The sequence below is a fragment of the Triticum urartu genome, chromosome 3A (assembly GCF_056163025.1).
Source record: "Triticum urartu cultivar PI428250 chromosome 3A, HENAU_Tu73, whole genome shotgun sequence".
NCBI classification, from domain to species: domain Eukaryota; kingdom Viridiplantae; phylum Streptophyta; class Magnoliopsida; order Poales; family Poaceae; genus Triticum; species Triticum urartu.
Genome location: NC_141875.1, coordinates 471254386 through 471280364, shown reverse-complemented (window position 1 = coordinate 471280364; position 25979 = coordinate 471254386). Strand labels below are relative to the sequence as shown.

The window sequence follows — 25979 nt, the reverse complement described above, 5'->3', positions numbered from 1 at the left end:
GACATCGGAAAGGTTCTGAGTGATTCGGGTATTTTTGGAGGTACCGGGGAGTTACGGGAATACGAGGAAGAAGCAATGGGCCTTAATGGGCCTTAGTGGGAAGGACCAGGAGGTGGCGCGCGCCCCTCCCAAGCCCAGTCCAAATTGGACAAGGGGTTTGGGGCGCGGCCCCTCTCTACCTTCCTTCCCCTCTTCCCCCCTTTCCCCCCTTCTCCTAGTTGGACTAGGAAAGGAGGAAACCTACTCCAACTAGGAGTAGGAATCCTACTCCCCGGCGCGCCCCTCCTAGGGCCGGCCTCCTCCCCCTTGCTCCTTTATATACGGGGGCAGGGGGGCACCCCAAGAACACACAAGTTGATCCACGTGATCATATTCTTAGCCGTGTGCGGTGCCCCCTTCCACCATAATCCTCGATAATATTGTAGCGGTGCTTAGGCGAAGCCCTGCGACGGTAGTACATCAAGATCGTCACCATGCCGTCATGCTGACGGAACTCTTCCCCGACGCTTTGCTGGATCGGAGTCCGGGGATCGTCATTGAGCTGAACGTGTGCTAAAACTCGGAGGTGCTGTAGTTTCGGTGGTTGATCGGTCGGGCCGTTAAGACGTACGACTACATGAACCGCGTTGTGCTAACGCTTCCACTATCGGTCTATGAGGGTACGTAGATCACACTCTCCCCTCTCGTTGCTATGCATCACCATGATCTTGCGTGTGCGTAGGATTTTTTTTTGAAATTATTATGTTCCCCAACACTTTGGGCCCGGGTGCCATGATTTCAGACTGAACCGTTTATGTTATCACTATTATATCCATGTTCTAGATCCGATCTTGTAAGTTATAGTCACCTACTACGTGTTATGATCCGGTAACCTCGGAGTTACAATAACCGGAACTTCTTTCGGTGATTACCGTAGATTGAGGAGTTCATGTATTCACCATGTGTTAATGCTTTGTTCCGGTTCTCTATTAAAAGGAGGCCTTAATATCCCTTAGTTTCCAATATGGACCCCGCTGCCACGGGAGGGTAGGACAAAAGATGTCATGCAAGTTCTTTTAATAAAGCACGTATGACTATTTACGGAATACATGCCTACATTATATCGATGAACTGGAGCTAGTACCGAATAGCCCTAGGTTATAACTGTCACATGATGAATATCATCCAACAAGTCACCGATCCAATGCCTACGAACTTTTCCATATTGTTTCTGCTAAGTTACTACTGCTATCATCACTGTTATGCTTGCTACAAAAATACTGCTATCACTGTTACCGTTACTATTGTTGTTGTCACTACTATCAAAACTATCATATTACTTTGCTACTAATCACATTGTTGTAGATAATTAATCTCCAGGTGTGGTTGAATTGACAACTCAGCTGCTAGTACCTTCAAGTATTCTTTGGCTCCCCTTGTGTCGAATCTATAAATGTGGGTTGAATACTCTACCCTCGAAAACTGTTGCGATCCCCTATACTTGTGGGTTATCAGCAAGCTCCAGCGATCCATTTATGGACATGTTGTAAGCCTCTCGGAGTTGGAATATACGATTTGATAGTGTGATCAAAGCATATGGTTTTATACAGACTTTTGGAGAAGCATGTATTTACAAGAAAGTGAGTGGGAGCTCTGTAGCATTTCTAATATTATATGTGGATGACAGATTGTTGATTGGAAATAATAAAGAATTTCTAGATAGCATAAAAGGATACTTGAATAAGAATTTTTCAATGAAAGACCTCGGTGAAGCTGCTTATATATTGGGCGTCAAGATTATAGAGATAGATCAAGACACTTAATTGGACTTTCACAAAGCACATACCTTGATAAAGTTTTGAAGAAGTTCAAAATGGATCAGTCAAAGAAAGGGTTCTTTCCTGTGTTACAAGGTGTGAAGTTGAGTGAGACTCAACGCCCGACCACTTTAGAAGGTAGGGAGAAAATGAAAGTCATTCCCTATGCCTCAGCCATAGGTTCTATCATGTATGCAATGCTGTGTACCGGACCTGATGTGTGCCTTGCTATAAGTTTAGCAGGGAGGTACCAGAGTAATCCAGGAGTGGATCACTAGACAGCGGTCAAGAAGATCCTGAAATACCTGAAAAGGACTAAGGATATGTTTCTCGTTTATGGAGGTGACAAAGAGCTTGTCGTAAATGGTTATGTCGATGCAAGCTTTGACACTGATTCGGATGACTCTAAGTCACAAACCCGGATATGTATTTATATTGAATGGTGGAGCTGTCAGTTGGTGCAGTTCCAAGCAGAGCGTTGTGGCGGGATCTACGTGTGAAGCGGAGTACATAGCTGCTTCAGAAGCAGCAAATGAAGGAGTCTGGATGAAGGAGTTCATATCCGATCTAGGTGTAATACCTAGTGCATCTGGGTCCAATGAAAATCTTTTGTGACAATACTGGAGCAATTGTCTTAGCAAAGGAATCCATATTTCACAAGAGAACCAAACACATCAAGAGATGCTTCAACTCCATCCGCGGTCAAATCAAGGAGGGAGACATACAGGTTTGCAAAATACATACGGATCTTAATGTTGCAGACCCGTTGACTAAGCCTCTTCCACGAGCAAAACATGATCAACGCCAAGACTCCATGGGTATTAGAATCATTACTATGTAATCTAGATTATTGACTCTAGTGCAAGTGGGAGACTGAAGGAAATATGCCCTAGAGGCAATAATAAAGTTGTTATTTATATTTCTTATATCATGATAAATGTTTATTATTCATGCTAGAATTGTATTAACCGGAAACTTAGTACATGTGTGAATACATAGACAAAACAGAGTGTCCCTAGTATGCCTCTACTTGACTAGCTCGTTAATCAAAGATGGTTAAAGTTTCCTGACCGTAGACATGTGTTGTCATTTGATGAACGGGATCACATCATTAGAGAATGATGTGATGGACAAGACACATTCGTTAGCTTAGCATAATGATTGTTATGTTTTATTGCTATTGCTTTCTTCATAACTCATACATATTCCTCTGACTATGAGATTATGCAACTCCCGAGTACCAGAGGAACACCTTGTGTGCTATCAAACATCACAACCTAACTGGGTGATTATAAAGATGTTCTACAGGTGTCTCCGAAGGTGTTTGTTGGGTTGGCATAGATCAAGATTAGGATTTGTCACTCCGAGTATCGGAGATGTATCTCTGGGCCCTCTCGGTAATGCACATCACTATAAGCCTGTCAAGCAATGTGACTAATGAGTTAGTTGCGGGATGATGCATTATGGAACGAGTAAAGAGACTTGCCGGTAACAAGATTGAACTAGGTATGAGGATACCGACGATTGAATCTCGAGCAAGTAACATACTAATGACAAAGGGAATATCGTTATAAAACCATATTGGTTGATGGTTCTTGTAAATACAGGCTTCTCCAAAAGTTTGTATAAAACCATATGCTTTGATCACATCATCAAAGCGTATATTCCAACTTCGAGATGCTTGCACCAGTCCATAAATGGATCGCTGGAGCTTGCACACTTTGTTAGCACCTTTAGGATTGACAAAACCTTCTGGTTGCATCATATACAACTCTTCTTTAAGAAATCCATTAAGGAATGCAGTTTTGACATCCATTTGCCAGATTTCATACTCATAAAATGCGGTAATTGCTAACATGATTCGGACAGACTTAAGCATCACTACTTGTGATAAAGTCTTATCGCAGTCAACTCCTTGAACTTGTCGAAAACCTTTTACGACCGAACGCTAAGTGTGCAACCATACGGGTTCAGGAATCATGTAGACATGACTGAGACACCTCTCCGGTCAATAACCAATAGCGGGACTTGGATGCCCATATTGGTTCCTACATATTCCATGAAGATCTTTATTGGTTGAACCACAATGTCAAGGATTCAGTTAATCCTAGACGCAATTCCCTTTGTCCGCCAATATGTTACTTGCTCGAGATTCGATCGTCGGTATCTCCATACCTAGTTCAATATCGTTATCGGCAAGTTTCTTTACTCATTTCGTAATATAAGATCCCGTGACTAAACTCATTGGTCACATGAAGCTTCTTGTGATTTTATATTACCGAGAGGGCCCAGAGATATCTCTCTGTCACAAGGAGTGACAAATCACAGTCTTGATCCACGCAACCCAACAGACTCCTTCGGAGATACCTGTAGAGCACCTTTATGATCACCGAGTTATGAAGTGATGTTTGATAACACACAAGGTATTCCTTCGGTATCCGGGAGTGGCATGATCTCATGGTCTAAGTAACATATACTTGATATGAAGAAAGTTGTAGCAAATAACTAAGTGATACGATATGATGCTAAGCTTATGGTTGGGTATTGTCCATCACACCATTCTTCTAATGATGTGATCCCGTTATCAAATGGCAACTCATGTCCATGGTTAGGAAACCTTAACCATCTTTGATCAACGAGCTAGCCTAGTAGAGGCTTACTAGGGACACTGTGTTGTTTATGTATTCACACATGTATTTAAGTTTCCGGTCAATATAATTCTAGCATGAATAATAAACTTTTATCATGAACAAGGAGTTAAGATAATAGCTAATTTATTATTGTATGTAGGGCATATTTTCAACAAGCATGACTGTAGGAGCCAACATTACCAACCACCGAATCTAAAGAGAGGAATGAAAAATGTGTACATGGCTCCTATTGATTTAGTCCGTATTTCTCTGTTTACTTTGCACGGCTCCTAAGTATAGTAACATAGAATCTATGAGTTTTTTCTTCTAATTACTACTACTAACATTATTCAATCTGGTATCCAAGAATTTATTAAGCTCATCCCGCAAGCACATGTACACATCTTGGATTTTACCGTCTTAAGATGGAAGAAGATTCGTTCTCCTACCCATTTCTAAGTTAAGCACGAGATAACTCATAATTTGATATGCACTCGCACTCGCATCTTGGGTCACTGGAACCTGATGATAATTACTCACTCCTTCATCCTGAGAAAGGATCTTGGCTATGAAAAAAAATGGATCACTAGCTTGCGCAGCAAATTGAATGAAACTTTCGTCCGAAGTAAACATTTCAGTCTGGTGTTCGTTATACCATTTAAGGGCATCATCTAAGTTCGAGAACTTTGGATACTTAAAGGCTGCAGCACATGCTAAGTGTTGACTGAGATTCTTTTTTTCCGATAGGTGGTTTTGTGCTGGAGGTTGAGGATGATCGGCAGAAAAGAGTAATAAACTTTTTGACAAATCACGCTCATGAAAATGCAATACACCTGAACGGTAGATTCTACCACGGAAGTCCATGAATGCTGGCAAATAGAATTGATAACCTTCGTATGCTGACGCAAGTCTTATTAAAAAATCTTCATAACTAGCCTGCTGCACCTGTTTTAATAATTTATTTAACAGTATGTTATAGCTACAAGCATTATTAATACCTTTGACGTTATTGAAGTAGCACTCCCTCAATATGTCTGAGGCTTCTGTCGGATTCACGCGAGCCAGAGCATTTGGTAAAAGAAGCCCACACTCAACTAAACATTGACGATTCTTTTCCAGAAATCTCAAGAGCCTTTTGTTTATTTCAAACGCTTGAGACTGAAGCCCATTCAAAATATCACACATCTGCTTGTATTCTTTTTTATGTAACTTTATATAGAAGTGGTTTAAGTCATGGGAAGTTAATAGCCGAAAGTGATTCTAGATATCCCCCGTGGGTTTGCATAAGTAACCTCCTATCAGATCCGATAATGTATCAGGATCAGACCCCCTCTCTGCTGGTTGCCAATCCAAGGGTTTGCAAAGCATCGGAAGATTGAGTTTGATAGGGAGCAGATTTATGTTCAAATTGCACATAACATAACAAGAATTCTCTATATACCCTTGACCTTTCTTAAGAACCAGCACTGGATCTTCTTTTGTTACTCCCCTATCTGTTGATATATGTAGAACATTTCTTTCAATCATATTTCCCGATATCATAATGACACTGAATTTTTTTCTTTTCTCTTTTTTGCTAGCACCTTTGGGCTGAACAACATCCTTAACTGATTCTACCTTACTAGTGAGTACTGCTTCCACCTTACCACTACCTGGTGCTTTGTATTGTAGAAACCTTGCTTATTCTCGTACAGTTGAATTAAGTTGATCTATAAATCTAGCTGCCTTAACTGCGGATGATTCCTGAAGAGTGTTGAATACCAAGCCTAGTACATGAATCATGATAGCCTCAAGCGTATAGATACCAAACATCTTAAGCATAGGTAAGCTACTTGGTAGGCAACCCTTTAGATATTGCTTAGCGTTAGGCTGATCTTTATTAATCAAGAACTTTACTATGTTAGGAGTTACTTTAAATAGATTATCCTCATCGAACTTCATTGTGCAATTTGCAATTTGATTATGTAAATCTATTAATTCAGTATCGGAAAACACACCATTTTGATTCTTCTTTTCATTAATCAACAACTTTCTAACATCATCCTGATACATATCAACATTAGAAGTCTTTTTTGTTTTGTCAATATCCAACAGCTTAGCGTAGTAATCGTTCCAGAACTCCTTAATAATACGTGCATTTTGCAAAGATTTCTCATTCTCAATGCTATCATCATATGTCTCGGAACAATAAAATAGAACCTGCATACTTTTATTTGTTACCCTTACTAAACCGCAGTAAGGATACGAATACGACTGAAATAAACTACTAGAATCTAAATATAAGGAAAGGATCAGAATAAGTACTAATGCTCTGTATAATACTTTTCCCCGAGCGATGGTTTAGCGGATTCGGAATTGTAACCAAGCATCCTGGGTTCTATACCCGATTCAACACTAGAGCATGCAGCCGATCCTGGATACATAACTATATAAAGTGTGCAGTTTTGGATCTTTATTGGTAGCCAGTCTTTCACTTCTGCCTCTCCACTCCCATGCCTTTCTTGGTCGGACCAACCCAACCGGCGATTTCCGACAAGTCTTTCTGCTTAGAGCAAGAAGCGGAACCAAAATAAAGCTTTCTTTATTTTCATTTATGGATAACCAATCCATTTTCCAATATAGTTGGGAGATTTTACCCAAGAAATGGGTACATAAAATGAAAATATCGGAACATGGGAATAGATCTTATACCAATACTGACTACCCATTTCCATTGTTGTGCTTTCTAAAATGGCATACCTATACAAGGGTTCAAGTTTCGATCGATATTTGCGGAGTGGATCATCCCTCTCGAAAACGAAGATTTGAAGTTGTCCATAATTTACTGAGTACTCGGTATAACTCACGCATTCGTGTACAAACAAGTGCAGACGAAGTAACACGAATATCTCCGGTAGTCAGTCTATTTCCATCAGCCGGCCGGTGGGAGCGAGAAGTATGGGATATGTCTGGTGTTTCTTCCATCAATCATCCGGATTTACGCCGTATATCAACAGATTATGGTTTCGAGGGTCATCCATTACGAAAAGACTTTCCTCTGAGTGGATATGTGGAAGTACGCTATGATGATCCAGAGAAACGTGTGGTTTCTGAACCCATTGAGATGACCCAAGAATTTCGCTATTTCGATTTTGCTAGTCCTTGGGAACAGCGTAGCGACGGATAATTCCGAATCTACATAGGTCTAGTCCAGGGGACAAATCAATAGGAAATGCTATTTGCTTCTTAAGAAGAAGAACTTTTTTGAAATGAAAGAGTTTCCACGGGCGTCGGATATCATTTCTTCAAATAAGGAAGAAGTGTTATCGAAGGATTTCCTTCCATTCTTCCTAGTATGGAAGAAGTAAAGAAAAAGTACTGCGTCTCGATCTATACGAAAGGGCACTGGTTTTTTCTTTCGGTTTCATTGATAGCAGAAGAGTACGCTAGCTAGCGGAGCCTGAAAACGCTTGCTTGCGCCCCACCCCTACGGAAACTATTGCCTATGCTTGCTGCTCGCTCAGTGTCAGTAGAAGGGAAGAAAAGATGGTCACTCCTTTTAGGAACATGGCGAGCCTTACTTACGACTGTTGCACTTCACTCGCTGCTCGTTCATTCACTTGCTCATGAACTCGCTGCTTCGCCAGAAGCGACTAGTCGCCTCCTTTCCTCCGCCGAAAGATGCTTAGCCAGAAGCGACGAAGGAGGGGAGCTGGGGAAGGCCGACGATGGCAATGAGGGGGAAGCTGTCGTAGAAGCTTTGCCCCTTGCTTTACATAAATTGTTATGAACTTACTAAATGACCTTATTTATTCTCCCGGAACGCTAGCAAATCTAATAGTTCCATCTGCTCTTCTTAACTTAAGAACGAAGGCCGCCATCCTTCTTATTCAGGAACCCTTTGTTTGAGGAGGGCGTATCCCCGGGAAGGGGAGAGTGGCCGAGCGGTCAAAAGCGACAGACTGTAAATCTGTTGAAGGTTTTCTACGTAGGTTCGAATCCTGCCTCTCCCACTTGTTGTAGACTTAAGAGAAGAGAAAGTAGGCGGAAGCCTAGGAGGGCCAACCGAGCGAAGCTCTTTTTTTTGCCGTGCCGTGAAGTGCAATTTTCTCGTATGCGTTTTAGAGAGGTTGTCGAAAAAAGACGATCTATAGAGATTCCCCATCTATATCCAATCGAGAATAGAAGCGAGTCGCTTCCGGCGTCGGCTTGTAGTCTCTGCAGTCGGCACACGCACGCGCCCGCCATCATGCCTCCTTGGTTCGGGACGAAGCCAAGCGAGACATACGATAGACGAAGGAAGCGCCCACCCAGCAGGAGGGCTAAAACCTGTAGTTTTGAAGTTGCAAACTCCAGCTTCGAAGCTGGAGTGCTTTAGCCCTTTTTTAAGCAAGAATCACCGTCTTGAGCGCCTTGCGTGCTCAAGAACAAGCAAGGGATGAGCGCTTTGTTGCTAAAGCGGATACGTTTTCTTGCTGGGGAAGGCTAGTTTGATCGAGGATTGGAGAGGAGGGAGAGGTGGAATAAAAAGCTCGGGATGGATTTTGGAGTCTTTGTGCGAGCCGTATGCGGTGAGAGTCGCACGTACGGTAAGGAGGGGGGTTCGCGTCTATACGTGTAGTGTGGTGGTTGGGCCTACCCACCCTATTTGTTCCATGATCTATGGGTCTACTGGAGCTACCCACTTCGATCAATTAGCCAAGATTTTGACCGGATACGAAATCACTGGTGCTCGATCTAGTGGTATTTTTGTGGGGATTCTTTTTATCGCTGTAGGATTCCTATTCAAGATTACTGCAGTTCCTTTTCGGGCGGCTGTAGGACGGACGGCCCCCTATAGGTAGTAGGGTAGGGTGGGTGGTACCGCTCAGATAGCGGCCAATCCTCCTAACTGCGCGCGGGCCGGGCTTAGAGCGCGTGAAACTCATCACTACCTCGTAAGGGCGTTGAGACCATAGCATGTTACACAAAAGCGCCGCTTTCTCAGGAGTGTTGTCACACAGCTGCCCGACTAGAAGAGCTACTCGCTCTGTAGTGTTGTCACACAAGATAAGCACGCCGCCCGCCTGCTGGCCGGGCGAATCGAAGTTATCTTCCGGTCAACTGTCCACCCAGTCAAGTGCAAAAAACACAGTGGAATCACGCAACGCACGCTGCTGGTGTGCTTCCTGCCCACGAGGAAAGAAGAGCGACAAGGTTCAGATTTGACTGTTTGCAGCATGGGAGCTGATTACCCAAAAAATCCCTGGGAAAAAAGAAAAGATATCTCGGTAACGAAAACCATAGGAGGCTGTATTGGCGAGATCCAAGGGTTCACAGCAGCCCAAAAGAAAAACCGCCTGGAAGTCCGAGGACCTTTAGTACCGTACCGAACCAGCAGCCTTCGCGCCAAGCGACGACCGCCCTTGTCCCTTTCCTTTTTCCATTCAGCCTACTTCTTAGCTTTGTTCCGTCAGTCTAAGGCAAAGCTTAAGTGGTTTGCCTACCTTACCCACTTGATGAAAGGGAACGAACTTCGTTTCCTTGGCGGCTTTATGGATGGATTCAGTCAGAAAAAACTCCTTCCTTTTGAAAAAAGTGACGCTTTGCGTCTTCGCTTCCGAGGGTTAGGGTATAGGCCGTTTCGAGCAAGCTTTCGCTTTTTCTCCCGGCTTTCTACAACTTTCGCTTTAGCTTCCAAAGGCGACCCAATGACCTTTCCGGAATTGGAAGTATTCGTCGCCCTACCCTAAGAAAGAAGTCACTATAAAACTGCTTGCCCTCCAGAAGTACCAAAGGTGCGCGGAGCCCGGTGAAAATGAATATGTTTGCTACTGAAAGAAGCCTGCCTATTGACTAATATTCGTCTTTAGAATGAAAGTAGCTATGAAGCCCAATCTACTGTCGATTCAAAAGGGGGCATAGTCATATGGGTGGGGTGTTTGTGGGGAGCTGCCTTGGATATGAGGAATTCCTCCAATCTAAAAAAAAAGAACAAAGAAAAAGTCCGTGACGAAGATCTTTCTTTTCTATCAATAGATAGGAATGAGTGTTCGTTATAGGGGATAGGATCCATCTGCTCTCTCTCTCTCTATTTTCTTTGATGCAATTTAGAGAGAAAGAGCAGTGCGAATTAGAAAAAAAAAAGAGAATCGGGAGATGATTCCAAAATAGATACATAGACATCTAAAGTAAAGGGATGTATATATTATTCCTATATATATCATCTATCTATGAAAAAAGTAAACAGAGTTCGTTTTTGGGTTCCCCGAAGCCCCGAATGGATTGGATCGTTTCTGCTTCTGCCAACGAAATGAAGGCCTCGCCCCTTCTGAATGCTTCTCCGATCCTGAAGTTCTCGCGAAGAGAATAAGATGCAGCTCCCCCTCCCTCTGTCTTTTTCCGCTTTGCTAATCTTCCCCTCTAACGCGGGCCGGGCTTAGGCGGGCGCGGGAGGAAGAAAGAAAGTCGAAGAGCGTCTTCTCCTTTGTCCTTTTTTCAGTGCAACACAGGAAAGCACCCTCTTTTTGTAATCCCTGCAGCTTCCCAGAGGCTTGCTTTTTTTTATTGAACGCATGGCGTAGCTAGGACCCCTCCAATCATGTTTGAGCCTATGTTCACCCAGGGCCAAAAAAGGAGAATTCCGGAATGCCTGCCGACGTTCAGATCAGGTGCATATCCCTTACCACTAAAGGAAAGGCTCGACGAAGGGGGGGATATTAGCTGGGTAAGGAAAACGCTTTCGGAGATTGAGATGTCGATTTGTTTTTCATCGAAAAGGAAGAAGGCCGAGGGGATAGCAGCCTTCCTTCGGGCTTTGCCTGCCGACGTTCTAATAAAGAATTCCGGCTCGGCCCGGGAAAGCGCTGGCAACAACATAAAGAAAGGGGTCCATGTAGCTGCTGCGCCCGCCCACTGAGCAGCAGGTTCGGCATCTACTACAAAAGAGAGAATCCACTTCAGATAACCACGTCTCTGCTAGGCAGCGTGTGGAATGGCTGAGAGCGGACCAAATGGATATATAATCCAAGCCGAGAGTGGAGTTACGTGAACAGCCGTCTGATGGAAAACAACTTTCACGTTCGGTTCAGAGAGCACTTTTTTCGTTGAGAATAAGTCCTTCCCTTTTGTGTGAATTCCCCAGCGGCGAATTAACAACTTGTGGGGCCCTATCTATTCAATCTCTCGAGCCCCAAGAAAACCCCCCTCTCCCTTGGACTCAATCTCTCTTTTGACTCTATATATGTGGGCACCTGATATCTATGAGGGTTCACCCACCCCGGTGACAGCATTCCTTTCTATTGCGCCTAAAATCTCTATTTCTGCAAATATGTCACGTGTTTCTATTGTTGCTTCCTATGGGGGTACATTACAGCAAATCTTCTTTTTCTGCAGCATTGCTTCTATGATCTTAGGAGCACTGGCCGCCATGGCCCAAACGAAAGTCAAAAGACCTCTAGCTCATAGTTCGATTGGACATGTAGGTTATATTCGTACTGGTTTCTCATGTGCAACCATAGAAGGAATTCAATCACTACTAATTGGTATATTTATTTATGCATCAATGACGATAGATGCATTCGCCATAGTTCCAGCATTACGGCAAACCCGTGTCAAATATATAGCGGATTTGGGCGCTCTAGCCAAAACGAATCCTATTTCGGCTATGACCTTCTCCATTACAATGTTCTCATATGCAGGAATACCCCCGTTAGCTGGCTTTTGTAGCAAATTCTATTTGTTCTTCGCCGCTTTGGGTTGTGGGGCTTACTTCCTAGCCCCAGTGGGAGTAGTGACTAGCGTTATAGGTCGTTGGGCGGCCGGAAGGTTGCCATGAGTAAGGTTGGGAGACCGAAGGCAGTTTTCCGTGCACCGGACACGTAGCTTACCGAATCAGTTGCAACACAGATGGGAATGCATGCTACGAAATACAGGGTCGAGTCTGATACATCAACCGTCGACTCCATATCCTTGTACGAGTCCACAATCACTACACGAGATGAACCTGGGTTTGGTGAATGGAAGTTGGCCTTAGGTGTAATAGGACTCCCAGTTACTGCGCGCGATCGTATACTGAGGTGCTCCCCGTCGGTTGTTGGAACGACGCGAGCCGGGCCGGGCCTCGATTCCTTTCAAAAAGATGAAGGGACAGAGGTGACTAATTCCCCATCTCATTTGGGGCGGAAAATGAATCGACATCTCGATGTGATACAGCCCTTTCCATTTTCGTTGGGAAAGAACGGCGAAGTCCATCCGAACCCTCCAATGAAGAAATAAGAGGAGAGCAAAGCGCCAATGGCACGCGAAGCGCATGCGGAAGGGGCACAGAGAAATAAAGAAGTGTGGGGGAGAAGCAGCCGAGCTCATTCCCTTCGCTTCCTGGGCCCAAAGCAGTGCTTTGTTTCCTGGCCAAATCAAGGATTTGGGGCTGATTGCAAAAGATATCTGAATAGAAAGATAGATCCATCCATCTATCCAGATATCTAAAAAAGAATCGATTTCGATTTCATGAAACCTTTGATTCAAAGAACTGCGCTTAGCCCCCCCGCTCATGAAACGGCTCTGCTGCAATGGATGGCAGAGGGTCCGTAGTACCCGAAGCACTGGAGTGATCCAGTAGCCGGGAAGGGGCCTAGAAGTGCCTACTACTACACCACACTACACTTGGCTCTACACATTTACAGAGCTTACCCCTGTCCAGTGTCTGGCAGAACGTTGGGGGCTTCAATCGTCGACTCGTTATCCCCATCTCAGCCCAGGCTAACGGAGCCTGACTTATTCAGGGGAGAGAGTGGAGCCTATCGAAGCACTCTTGAGAGTAAGATCCTTGGCTCCTCTTCATTCTCTACAGGGGTCTCTGCCCACATGGAAGCGGGGCAGAGATGGATAAGATCAAACACGGGAATAAGAAGCATTTGAAATGCCTTTTTGATCATTTTGATAGAGGGGGATGGATAAAGTGGGCACAACAGACTCACATTTTTCAATCGAAAAGATGGGTTCCTTTTTCGTCTCGACAAAGAAAGAATCATCTTGAAAACGCTCCTAACCCCTTCGTAGGGCCGTGTATAGTAAGTGATCCGAACCTGCCCGGAGCATAAAAGAACCGTGTACAAAATCCAAACCCAAACGCATCAAAACAGCATGCGAAATGCACCATACGTATCCCCGCGAAAACGAATGCACGTACAGAGGTAAGCGATTCAGGGGCGCTCGGGCTCGATCTCGGCAGCGACGCGCAGGATGGGCGCGATGCTGCTGAGCGTGGACGGGACGACCTCGTTGTCGAACACCTCCATGGAGAAGGTCGCCATGCCCAGGTGGGAGGGGAGGCAGGTGAAGAAATAGAGGTCCGGCCTTGCGTGCCCGTGGCTATTTATACGTCGATCCAACGGCCAAGATCAGCTGCTTCTCGGGAAAGGGAACCGCGGGGGAGACCGGAGGCGTCGGTGTGGTGGAAATGCTGAGCTCCGCTGCTTGGTGAGGGGTTTCTCTGTCTGGACGGTGGGGCGAGCGTCGTGGCTGGCCGCTGGAACACTTCGCTGCCTTTTTATCACCTTAAAATTCGCTTACACACTAGGAAATGTTCTGCTGACAGCAGTGCCCCACAACGTTCAGCTTCGAAGAGGGTCTGTTTTTCTGTATAGAAAAGATTACAAGGTTCACACCTTTTGCTTTCTGCCGTTTCTCGGGCCCAGTGTCAGTGAGATGCAAGAATGACGTGTGAGTTAGTGGGGGTGCTTGCTGGTAGGAAATATTCAGGCCCTTTTCACCCGCGACGCGATACCGGAGTTATACGGTGTCCGGCTGGACTTTTGTCCTCTTTCGCTATAAACACTACAACAATAGAAGCACCCTTCTAGAGATAAGAATAACAAATGTTTTGAGGCACTGATGGAAGCATGCCAAGGTGAAGTTGACGATCTCTTTAGCATTTATCCTTCTCTTCATCTTGCCCTATGTGCTCATGCTGCGAGTGCCGCAGGATGATTTAGTTCTGATCGAGTGCTTGACCCCTTGAGGAGGGCATATTCTTCAGCATCTCTCTTGTCGGATCGTATCCCCGTGACCACGTCGTCAAAGAGACAGTCTTTCTTTGGTTTGGCCCACCGATTTACCGTCGTTGGTGACACTCTTCTGAGCCCCTAGATTCGCCGAAGTATGAGATCCTGAATGCATCCTTTTTCTTTCCACTTCATCTTGGGAATCTGGAATGGTTGTTTATGGCTGGGTGTGACAGATCAGACTTCGTTTAGAATCAGACCTTCTATCTATCTATCTAGCTGTATTGCCACTCCAACGGTTCTTTTTTTTTATTATGCCCCGTATCTCTCTGAGCCTATTTGATCTATTTGCTATATCCAAGTTCGAGTGTGAAGTTCGCTCCGGTTAAAGTGTAGGGCTTCCTAATTCCTGCTTCGTCCTCCTATGAATGCACTAGTATAGAAGGTTGGCCCGTCACCGTATACCATCGTAAGATGAACTGGAAATTAGTAGTTTCAACCAGTTACACAAAATAGGCAAGTTGAGGTTTGTTCATCGTGTGTTGTGTTGCCTCCAACTATAACGAGGCCCTTTGACTTGAGGTACGATCTTACCTCTTAACGCGCTTTCCTGCTAGAAGAAGTGAGGGTGATGTCCAATGACCTGTTGAAGAAGCTTGCTGTGTAGATAGGTATCCATTTCGTGAACCTAATGTAGAACCTGTAAACTAAAGACTTGAGTCCCGGAACCGCAGCCATTCAAAAAGCTATCAATCTGATTCGAAATACCAAGGTTCGAAGACCTCTGGGGCATATCAAAGTACTTTCACTTGCCCCACAACAAGAATTTCTAGGGTATGTGAGTGGTGTCGAACGCTATAGGGGTTTGTGTATTCACATCAGGAGAAGAAAGAGGCTCTCATTGCTGCTGGGATAAGACAAAACCTTCTTCCTTGATCCATGGCGTCACCGCTGCTATATTAAAAGAGTAATTCTATTGGCTGGCTATGATTCCTGCAAATAAGTCTTGGGGTCATTCTGGGCTGATGCTTCCTAATTCTTCCTAGCTTTTGCTCCATTCATCACTATGGGGCACCACATATATAAGCATTGGGAGATCGATCTAATTGCAAAAGAAATGGGAAGCAAAGTGTTGGTTATCTAGCAAGTATAGAGATGATGCAGTATCTTCATTGGCGAGACAAGCAAAGAAGTAGAGGCAAGTGAAGTTGGTGAGCCGTATGATGGGCAACTATCTCCTGCGGTTCGGAGAGGACTCAGCTGTTAGTTAGTACCCCCTTGGTTTCGGGGTGGACCCTTTCACTCTATTTTATTATATACGCTTAGCGAAAAGAATGTTTTTTGATAGACCTAGGACATGGATTCTATATGAACCAATGGATCGTGACAAGTCGTTACTACTAGCAATGACTTCCTCTTTCATTACTTCATCCTTTCCATATCCCTCTCCCTTGTTCGATCTTACTCATCAAATGGCACTCAGTTCATATCTGTAAGTTCGTTCGATCATTGACAAGGTTCAAAGAAAGGGTGGGCCATTCACCATGAAGGCTAAAAGCGAGATAGGCTTTACTGGACATTTTCGCTTACAAAGGCGAAGACAATTCCGCGTTTTTTCAGCCGATTCTCCGAAATTTAAGACAATTATCCTCACTCAAACTTCACAAAGTCCTTTTTTTCTGATGTAAATTCTGTCTGTCTCCTTTGTCCTTCCTAACGCTAGTCTAGTCTCCGATTAAAGGATTGATATGGGCGTGCTTCCTTGCAGAGGGTTGTTTTAGACACCTACCCACCAGAAACTTCGCTTTGCCACCCAGGTATAACCAAAGCCTTCCATAAATGAATATTTACTACTGGGTCCATCACGTGTCCAGATACCGGTGCATCCCTTGCCGTTTCCCCATCGGCTGAAGTTGGATCAAAGTCCCCGGACGCGAATGCTCATTATAGAAAGAACTAGGCCTACTTAGGTAAACAGGCACCCCATCACTACCGTAGTAGTTGAAATCTCTAACTTAGGTGCGTTTGCCCATTACTTCTACCCATCTACGCGATTCTGAGATCCAGCCATTGGAACTGAGAGATCCCCGCTGTTTGACCTACTCAAGTAGGCTTTCTATTGAATATCCACCCGTGGTAATTGCTTGACTGGTAGAAGCACCAAGCTTGGGTACTATAGTCGTACTCGAGACCCTATTGAGCTGCTTAGTCTTCTCCTTTCTTTGGCTGGTGAAGGGACGGTGGACTTGTTGTTTCATTGCTCTTGCGCTCTGATCTTGATATTGATTGCCAACTCGGATAGAGGAAGTAAGCTGTTCTGTTTGGGCCATCGTTCTCTGTTCTATTGGATTTGACACTTTTTCTGATCTCCCTCTGCCTGTTTTTGAGCTCAATAAAAGAGAAAGTTTCATGCCAGTATGGGCGAAAACCATCAATTTTCACATTCCCCTAATAAATGGGTGTTTTTGAGGTCCTTTTTCCGATCAGTTTCATGCCAGTATGGGGTCAAAGTATACAAAAATCACATTCTCCCCGTAGAACGCTGTTTTTAGAGCTCTCCTTTTTTGGAAACTTTCATTGCGCATAGTACGAAAACCAACAGAAATCCCACTGGCAAGGGTGTTGTGCCGGTTGCCGACCAGGCGATCGACCAGCTTCCGACCAGAAGCGTTGGTCCAGTGAGGTGAGCCACGACCAGAACAGAGCTGTTACAAAGGAAGCCCACTCCCTTATGTTCTGATGGGAAATAGGACTAGGATCTGTAATAGTTGTATCTGCTTTCCTTTGGTTTGCATGGGCACGTGATACATTCCTAGCATGACGTTGGAACAAGCAAGGACCCAGCGTGATCCAGAGGGCAAGCCCATCCCGGGTAACTTTGTATCCTGACCCAAGCCGGAAGTTTGTCGAACTTGTAGTCTAGGACATTGGTAGGGATCCGCATGGGCACGCTGAACAATCCGATGGCCACCCACAACACGAAACATCGGCCCCGCTCGTAGCGCTTGCCGATCATCCCTATCTCTACCGGGCCCGTATTCCCCGCCTCGCTGATACTTATTCATTTCTTTGAATCGATAAAGATGGGTATCCATGCCTCTTAGTTCCGGGGAGATACTGGTTATGCCAGTGTGGACAAGTTCAAATGGAGCAAACCCGCAAGAGCATGGAGCATAGGATTTGAATTAGCCCAATGCGGATGGCAGCGATCGAGCAACTAAACGAGCGAACTCCAAATAGAAATCTTTTGCGCTTTCCTAATGTGTTCTAACAGGTGTTACAAGCTTCGATAATCTAGCATGAACTAACCTGAACTATGGTTTCGCTTCCCTAAACTATGTGGTATAATCACTTTAAGTGAAGCATGTCCCGATGATTCCCCGGATAGGAGAAGGCCAGCTGGGTCATTTGTTTGTATAATTACGAGTCAATTCACTCCTGCGGTTTTTGCCCGAGTCAAAAGACAAGCAAGTCCTTTGAGTACACAGCGAACGAAGTGCCAGAATGTGAGCCTAGGGTGAACAGTGGTGCTTCCATGGCAGTTGGATAGTAGATCAGAGAGGCAGGCCAGTAGAATATGGAGTTGTTTTCGTTCTCTAGTTATTCTTTTCTGGCTATAAGTATTTCTGTCTTGGATTCGTTTGGCCATTAGGTTTGAATTTCCTTCTCTTTCTGTCTTCCATTTGAATTCCGTGATTTATCCTGCTATTTGGAGAGTAGTTGATATGGTCTTTCTTGGGTTTGGCTTTCAAAGTGCAGTTCGAAAAGAGTGAGTTGCTGTCAATGGCTGGAATGGAATATATAAATAAGATGGAAAATATGGCTTTCTTTCCATCTACCTATTTGAAGTAGTAAGCTTATCTTTTAGGTGGGAATAGTTTACAATCGAGTTTGAAAGCATTAATGAAGTGAGCCTATTACATCAAGTTCTTTTTTGACCTTTTCATTTGAAAGTAGCCATAGGCAAGGAAGGCTACCTATTGATACGGAAAGAAAGCCATCTCTGGCTATTCTTTTTTAGGGTGGAAAAGAGTGCTCCATATCCATATATGTGCTTGGAGGGAAGGCCACATCTTTAATTGTATTCTTTTTCGAGGTCATCCTCTTCAGCCTATGTTAGTAGTGCTAGTTTTTCGTTTTTAGTACCTTACGGGTCTATAGAAAGGCTTAGAGGATCCTAAAGTGTCAGTTTATGTTGGAATTGCTTTGCTCTTTTTCAAGCAAATAAGCTTGAAAGAAAGTGCTTTTATTTGAGTGGAAATGAAAGAAGAAATCGTCTATCTAGACAGAGTATGTGTATTATTCGGTCCATGCTTGCCCTTCTAGGCCCTTTAGATCTATATCTATCTTACTATCGAAAAGGGTTTTAGGAGGAGCAGAGCAAGTCGCGTTTACAGCCAGCAGTTCTTATGGGCGTAACTCCCTCTAGTATTCCAATAATCTCCTTTCCTCCAATATGTCACTAGTATTCAAGTATGCGGCTCGTATTAGTATGCCAGGCGTTCGAGAGACCAGAATTCTTTTCATAGCCTTCCCTTCAATATGCCATCTTGTCTTGCGGCGCTCTATCCTTCCAAGCGAGCCTGTGCTCGGGGAGCACTCCTTCTATCATTCATAAAATATGCTTATCTCTCCTTGGTCGTAAAGCTTCGCTTTGCTTTCATTTACCGAAAATGCCATTGGAGTTTCCAGCCGGGAGGCGCAGTCTCGTACAAGCAACTTCTCTTCCTCTTTCGAAAAGTAGCAAAGCGGTGTCAGGTTGGAAGCCTGCGGGCCAGTCTGTTCTAGCGCCTCATTCTTTACATCCTTGCATTACTCTCTTCCTTTCCTCCTTGCCCTAACTTGAACTGGCTGAAACTAAAATGGCCGGACTTTCTAATGATGGCACTGGCTTGGCTGGATCGACATGAACTTCTATTAGGACAGCAACTGTTTTGCCCCTTGTCGAACTTTGACTGAGACATAGCCTTGCTGCTGCGGGGCAGCCGACTTATAATTCTAGTTACTGTCCTTCTTGTTCATGTAGTGCCTGCCTCTCTCCAAAACTCCTTCCCGCACTTGATTGAGCAAAAGATGCAGCTTCACTAATTGAGTTAGGCACCTGCACTTCCACTGCAGCTCTGAGTTCATTCTTCAGACCCAAAAGAAATTGTGTCACCAGCAGCAGTCCTCCTACATTCAGATCATACAATTTAACCTAGCGGAGCGGATTCAACTACTTAAGATATTCTTCCTCAGAGCCAGTCTGCTCTCTATCATCATCTATCGTCTAAATAAGTAAATAATGACACCGATATAGATCTTGTTGAGGACCCCCATCCAAGCCATAGGAAAGAAAGCCGCTGGAGTGCGACGCTCAAAGCAAAAGTAAGTAATAGGGAAACAAGGTTCTATTAGGATTGCAGGGCTGCTGCTCTTTGAAAGACGAGGTCTAGTGGAAGAGGCGGGTCGGGCAAGTTGAGTACTCAGATTCGGCGCTTGCTTGACATCTCTCTTTGAATCTGAAACCTGACATGACCATTGATTCCGCCTCCATTGCCGGAAAGGATAACGATGGATCTTTAGCTAGCTCATAGGCAGAGGAAAGGTATACGTTAACAGATAAGGAAAAGTGGATCCGCTACCAAATACGTTGTGGAGCCGTGTTCTCCAGGGAGGTTTGAGGGTTCTTGGGATGGGTTCTATGTTGCTGCCCATTCATTTCCTATTAATAAGGAGATATGTAAAGCCAGTCATTCTATTAAAGAGAACTTCCAATGGCAGATTTTAGATGGTAATTCGGTGCGATTGTTATAAGACCCTTGGCTCGGTGGGACTGCATTGAATAGAAGGCCTATTCCTATGAACATGTCAGAGCTGTTGGAAGGTTTGTCTCTCTCCCACTATCTCATTCCTAATAGGGATTGGCATCTTAGTTTATTAGCTTTTTTTCTCCCTGATGAGGTGGTGCGAGAAATTTCAGCTGTACCAATTCCTAGAAGCATCTGTTCTGATACTTTGACATGGGGGTCTTCTGTTCACTCTGACGATTAGGATGAAGGAAGTATACAGGGAGGTCTGCCAGCCATTTAATGAGGAAGGTGGTCTTCATTTCTCTTGCGTATGGAAGCTTAAGGTCATTCCCTGCATTCCGTTTTTTTGGTGGAAAGCTTATTGGAATAGACTTCCGTGCAGAGAACGAACTTCTTGTCTCAAGGAATTTGCTCCCATTGTCTCAGTGTTTTTTTATGTTTGTGAAGGGGTAGTGGAGGACATAGACCATGTTCTGGTGAAGTGCACAGTAGCTAATCAAGTGTGGATGGTTGGTCTTCCTGAACTCTTTGAGCTGGAGCTTTGGACTCTACGAGGTATTGGGTGCTTGCCCTATTGAGAGTATCTTACATTCTCTCTTCACCAGACAGATAGACAAATAGGCAATCCGATAGAAAGATTATGGCTTCCTTACTATCAGCAAGCTCCCACAGGCGATGAACTGCTTCTGACTTCTTCATTCGGTTTGTAGCCATACCGTATAGAGTGAAAAATGCCTTTTTTTGGAAGTAGCTAGATTCAAGCAAGCATCCTAGCAAAACGATCTTTTGACAATGGGCTCTGACCAACACTGGGACTGACTGACTTTATACAGAGATAGAAAAGGCTGCAATCCAAGTTTGATAAGGCGGTTAAAGACATTCATTGTGGTTGGTCACGTTGGTGAATTAGATGAACAATCGATATTACCATCTTGGACTGTGAAGTCATCCATCCAGACATACTTCTTAGGTTAAATAGCCAAACATCTGAGTGAGTCAGTCTACCAATGCCTTGTGACTCATGACAGTAGTCCACCAGATCCCTAGTTGCTGTTTTTGTCCTTTTGGATACCACCTATTTTCATATTGAAAAGATTCCAGTACCTTCACCACAAACACAAGGCCTGCTGCTCCCTAAGTTGTAAAGTCGCCCGTTTGGTAATCGGAGTGAATCTATACTTACTCAACTACTAACTCTGAATGTTCTCGCTATCGAAGGATTTCTTTCTTTGCGTATGATGATTGAGGCTCAATTCCTTCCCGAAAGAATAGTAGACTGACAAACGTATCTTACTCGTTCCCTCAACTGCTCGACTGAAAGAACTCTTAGTTCTCATTCTGTTCTTTCTTGTTTTTTCAGGATCTAGGAAAGACTTTCTTTAAAAAGAGGAATCCAGATGGATAGATTGTGAAATAGAGTATCTCCTTCGATTGAAACATCAAGGATGAAATAGAGGACTTCTAACCGAATGATTGATGGAATTCAGGTGCGATTCCTAGTATTCAAATAAAAGAATATTAGATTACATATAAGTTATTCGTGTTCCTACTCCATTCTATTCTCTATTTCAATCTCATATGAGGTAGCTGGTCAAAGATAGGCTATGTCGACCCTTTCAAACTGTTTTCCATAAAAAAAAGCATAAATCCGCTTATGGCATTCACCCAAGCATACAGAGACAGAGGAGAGCTTGCCTGCGGTAAAGGAAGGTTTTTACTACGAAGCATACGAGTCTGCTTTAACCAACAGGGCAGTGGGAAATACACTCCCCTGTTTGTTACAACTGATGCCCCACCTATAAGCAGGTAGCTTGTGAGCTATCGATCAATTGTGAATGTTCTCATAGAATTGGATCTTATCTTATTCACATAAGTCTTTCATTTCGTACATGTTTCCAAGAAAGAAATTAGGACAACCAATTAAGCATTGGATGAGTCAAAGGCTTCTTCGAGCATTTCCAGATCAACTAGGACAAGACTCAATAAAGTCACCAATGTTGCTGCTTGCTTGACTTTGCTTTTTTGAATCTACTTCTTTGCTTGTCTCGCCAATGAAGATACTGCATCATCTCTATACTTGCTAGATAACCAACACTTTGCTTCCCATTTCTTTTGCAATTAGATCGATCTCCCAATGCTTATATATGTGGTGCCCCATAGTGATGAATGGAGCAAAAGCTAGGAAGAATTAGGAAGCATCAGCCCGGAATGACCCCAAGACTTATTTGCAGGAATCATAGCCAGCCAATAGAATTACTCTTTTAATATAGCAGCGGTGACGCCATGGATCAAGGAAGAAGGTTTTGTCTTATCCCAGCAGCAATGAGAGCCTCTTTCTTCTCCTGATGTGAATACACAAACCCCTATAGCGTCCGACACCACTCACATACCCTAGAAATTCTTGTTGTGGGGCAAGTGAAAGTACTTTGATATGCCCCAGAGGTCTTCGAACCTTGGTATTTCGAATCAGATTGATAGCTTTTTGAATGGCTGCGGTTCCGGGACTCAAGTCTTTAGTTTACAGGTTCTACATTAGGTTCACGAAACGGATACCTATCTACACAGCAAGCTTCTTCAACAGGTCATTGGACATCACCCTCACATCTTCTAGCAGGAAAGCGCGTTAAGAGGTAAGATCGTGCCTCAAGTCAAAGGGCCTCGTTATAGTTGGAGGCAACACAACACACGCTGAACAAACCTCAACTTGCCTATTTTGTGTAACTGGTTGAAACTACTAATTTCCAGTTCATCTTACGATGGTATACGGTGACGGGCCAACCTTCTATACTAGTGCATTCATAGGAGGACGAAGCAGGAATTAGGAAGCCCTACACTTCAACCGGAGTGAACTTCACACTCGAACTTGGATATAGCAAATAGATCAAATAGGCTCAGAGAGATACGGGGCATAATCAAAAAAAAAGAACCGTTGGAGTGGCAATACAGCTAGATAGATAGATAGAAGGTCTGATTCTAAACGAAGTCTGATCTGTCACACCCAGCCATAAACAACCATTCCAGATTCCCAAGATGAAGTGGAAAGAAAAAGGATGCATTCAGGATCTCATACTTCGGCGAATCTAGGGGCTCAGAAGAGTGTCACCAACGACGGTAAATCGGTGGGCCAAACCAATGAAAGACTGTCTCTTTGACGACGTGGTCACGGGGATACGATCCGACAAGAGAGATGCTGAAGAATATGCCCTCCTCAAGGGGTCAAGCACTCGATCAGAACTAAATCATCCTGCGGCACTCGCAGCATGAGCACATAGGGCAAGATGAAGAGAAGGATAAACGCTAAAGAGATCGTCAACTTCACCTTGGCATGCTTCCATCAGTGCCTCAAAACATTTGCTATTCTTATCTCTAGAAGGGTGCTTCTATTGTTGTAGTGTTTATAGCGAAAGAGGACAAAAGTCTAGCCGGACACCGTATAACTCCGGTATCGCGTCGCGGGTGAAAAGGGCCTGAATATTTCCTACCAGCAAGCACCCCCACTAACTCACACGTCATTCTTGCATCTCACTGACACTGGGCCCGAGAAACGGCAGAAAGCAAAAGGTGTGAACCTTGTAATCTTTTCTATACAGAAAAACAGACCCTCTTCGAAGCTGAACGTTGTGGGGCACTGCTGTCAGCAGAACATTTCCTAGTGTGTAAGCGAATTTTAAGGTGATAAAAAGGCAACGAAGTGTTCCAGCGGCCAGCCACGACGCTCGCCCCACCGTCCAGACAGAGAAACCCCTCACCAAGCAGCGGAGCTCAGCATTTCCACCACACCGACGCCTCCGGTCTCCCCCGCGGTTCCCTTTCCCGAGAAGCAGCTGATCTTGGCCATTGGATCGACGTATAAATAGCAACGGGCACGCAAGGCCGGACCTCTATTTCTTCACCTTCCTCCCCTCCCACCTGGGCATGGCGACCTTCTCCATGGAGGTGTTCGACAACGAGGTCGTCCCGTCCACGCTCAGCAGCATCGCGCCCATCCTGCGCGTCGCCGCCGAGATCGAGCCCGAGCGCCCCCGAGTCGCTTACCTCTGTACGTGCATTCGTTTTCGCGGGGATACGTATGGTGCATTTCGCATGCTGTTTTGATGCGTTTGGGTTTGGATTTTGTGGCAGAGCGAGCGCTCCTGGTTCATTTTTTTGGCGTCGGATCAATGCCGCGTAGGCTGTGTGTACTTGGAAAAGTTTTGTGTTCCCACGTTCAAAAATGTTTGTTCTTATATTTTTTTTGGGGGCACATGCGCGCCTCGATTCGTGGTTTTCGAGGATGTTTTGCTTTTGATTCATAATCATATGAGTCTATGCAGAAAAACAGTTAGTGTGATTTCCTGGAGAACTTTTCTGGCTTTTGCCATTTTTCCTTGCTTTGGAGAGCTAATTTTGGAGTATGTTCGTAAGCGTCCACATTAGATTTTGCTTTCGGCGATCATCCATACGTATTACTTGTTCATTTCGGAGCACCTTTGTGTTTCACACTTGAGGGAGCAGATTAGATGTACTAGATAGTGGTATTTCCGATACTTTCTTCGTTTTGTTGAAATCATGTTGCAATCGGATAGTTATGGTCAATTGGTTTGGCTAGAATAGTTTCACGTATCTCGAATGGGGACTCGGGTAATTGGTTTCTAGTTTCTACTACATCCTGCAAAGTAAATGGAAGTTTCTAGCGTTTTGCTCGCTTTATTTTTCTATTTTTTTTTGGAGAGGCAAATTGGTTTAGCCTTATTTTCTGGACGTCCTTTTGAAATGATTCAATTTTACTAGTTTGGAAAAGAAGCGGGGAAATAGACACGGTGAGAAAGATTGAAAGAAAATAAGATTGAATCTAACCTAAAAGCCAGAGCAAAATAGGGTCTAGGAGCAGGAAGATTGGGGGATTTTTTTATCGGATTTTGCATAACTACCCTCTCGAATCCAAAGATGCCACTACATAATTTTATGTTTTTGCTCTTATGCAACACCACAGGATAATAGCCCCAGTCTCGCGAAGCGCGTGAAGAAGAGCGATGCCCGTGAAATTGAGAGTTTTTATCAGCAGTACTACGAGAACTACGTCCGTGCACTTGACAAAGGGGAACAAGCTGACCGGTAATTCTGAAGCTCCAAACCAGAGCTCTATCTCGTTATAAATCTAATCCTAGCCATGACACACCCTGTCCCATGCCAATGTCGCCTTCAGGGCCCAACTTGGGAAGGCCTACCAGACCGCCGGAGTCCTCTTCGAGGTGCTCCGCGCCGTCAACAAGAATGAGAAGGTTGAAGAAGTCAACCCAGAGGTTTCGAGAGTGCCCAACTTCACCACCCGCTCTTAGATTCCAGAATTCGTGGCCTGAGCTTCATTCATTGATTTATTCGGGTGCATTCCTTTCGCACCCCGGTTATGAAATTCCGTACTCATTAAGTGCTGGCCCCCTTCATCGTCAGATTTAGGTTCACCGCTAGCATAGCATTCTCAAATGCAGATTGCTCCCCGCTTGAGCTACCATACTTTGTTGGATTTACGACAGACCCCCCTATCATAGTTCTCCCTATAGATATAGAGATCTCCCTTGTGTTATTAGTACACCTACCCTTAGCTATCAATATCAAAATCCCTACTTGTCTTTGGGTTCAACAATGCACACTAACGGGATGAAATCTACGCCCAGCGGGGCAGCTGTCCTTGTCCTCGGTTCAGTAACGGCAGTAGTGGAAATACCTGTTTCGGTTCCGGGAATCAGATCGGTTCCTTCCTCTGCTAAGGCTTTGGTTTCATCGTATTGACTACGAAAGGTACGGTGTAGGTTCCCACGA

At 44.4% G+C, this 25979-nt stretch overlaps 1 protein-coding gene and 1 non-coding gene across 2 annotated transcripts; both read left to right on the top strand.

The window, feature by feature from the left end:
- The first annotated feature begins 6688 nt into the window (after nt 1-6688).
- Nucleotides 6689-8000, top strand: LOC125535805 (NADH dehydrogenase [ubiquinone] iron-sulfur protein 3). The gene has a single exon (XM_048698875.2). It carries the CDS (start codon nt 7020-7022, stop codon nt 7590-7592), a length of 573 nt encoding a protein of 190 aa, XP_048554832.2. The 5' UTR covers nt 6689-7019; the 3' UTR covers nt 7593-8000.
- Nucleotides 8001-8335: 335 nt separating this feature from the next.
- TRNAY-GUA (transfer RNA tyrosine (anticodon GUA)) lies at nt 8336-8418 on the top strand. The gene has a single exon. It is a non-coding gene; the product is annotated as a tRNA-Tyr (tRNA).
- The last annotated feature ends 17561 nt before the right edge of the window (nt 8419-25979 follow it).

Bases quoted from the DNA above. Each gene is read 5' to 3' on its own strand.
- LOC125535805 (XM_048698875.2), top strand. From the start codon at position 7,020: ATGGATAACCAATCCATTTTCCAATATAGTTGGGAGATTTTACCCAAG.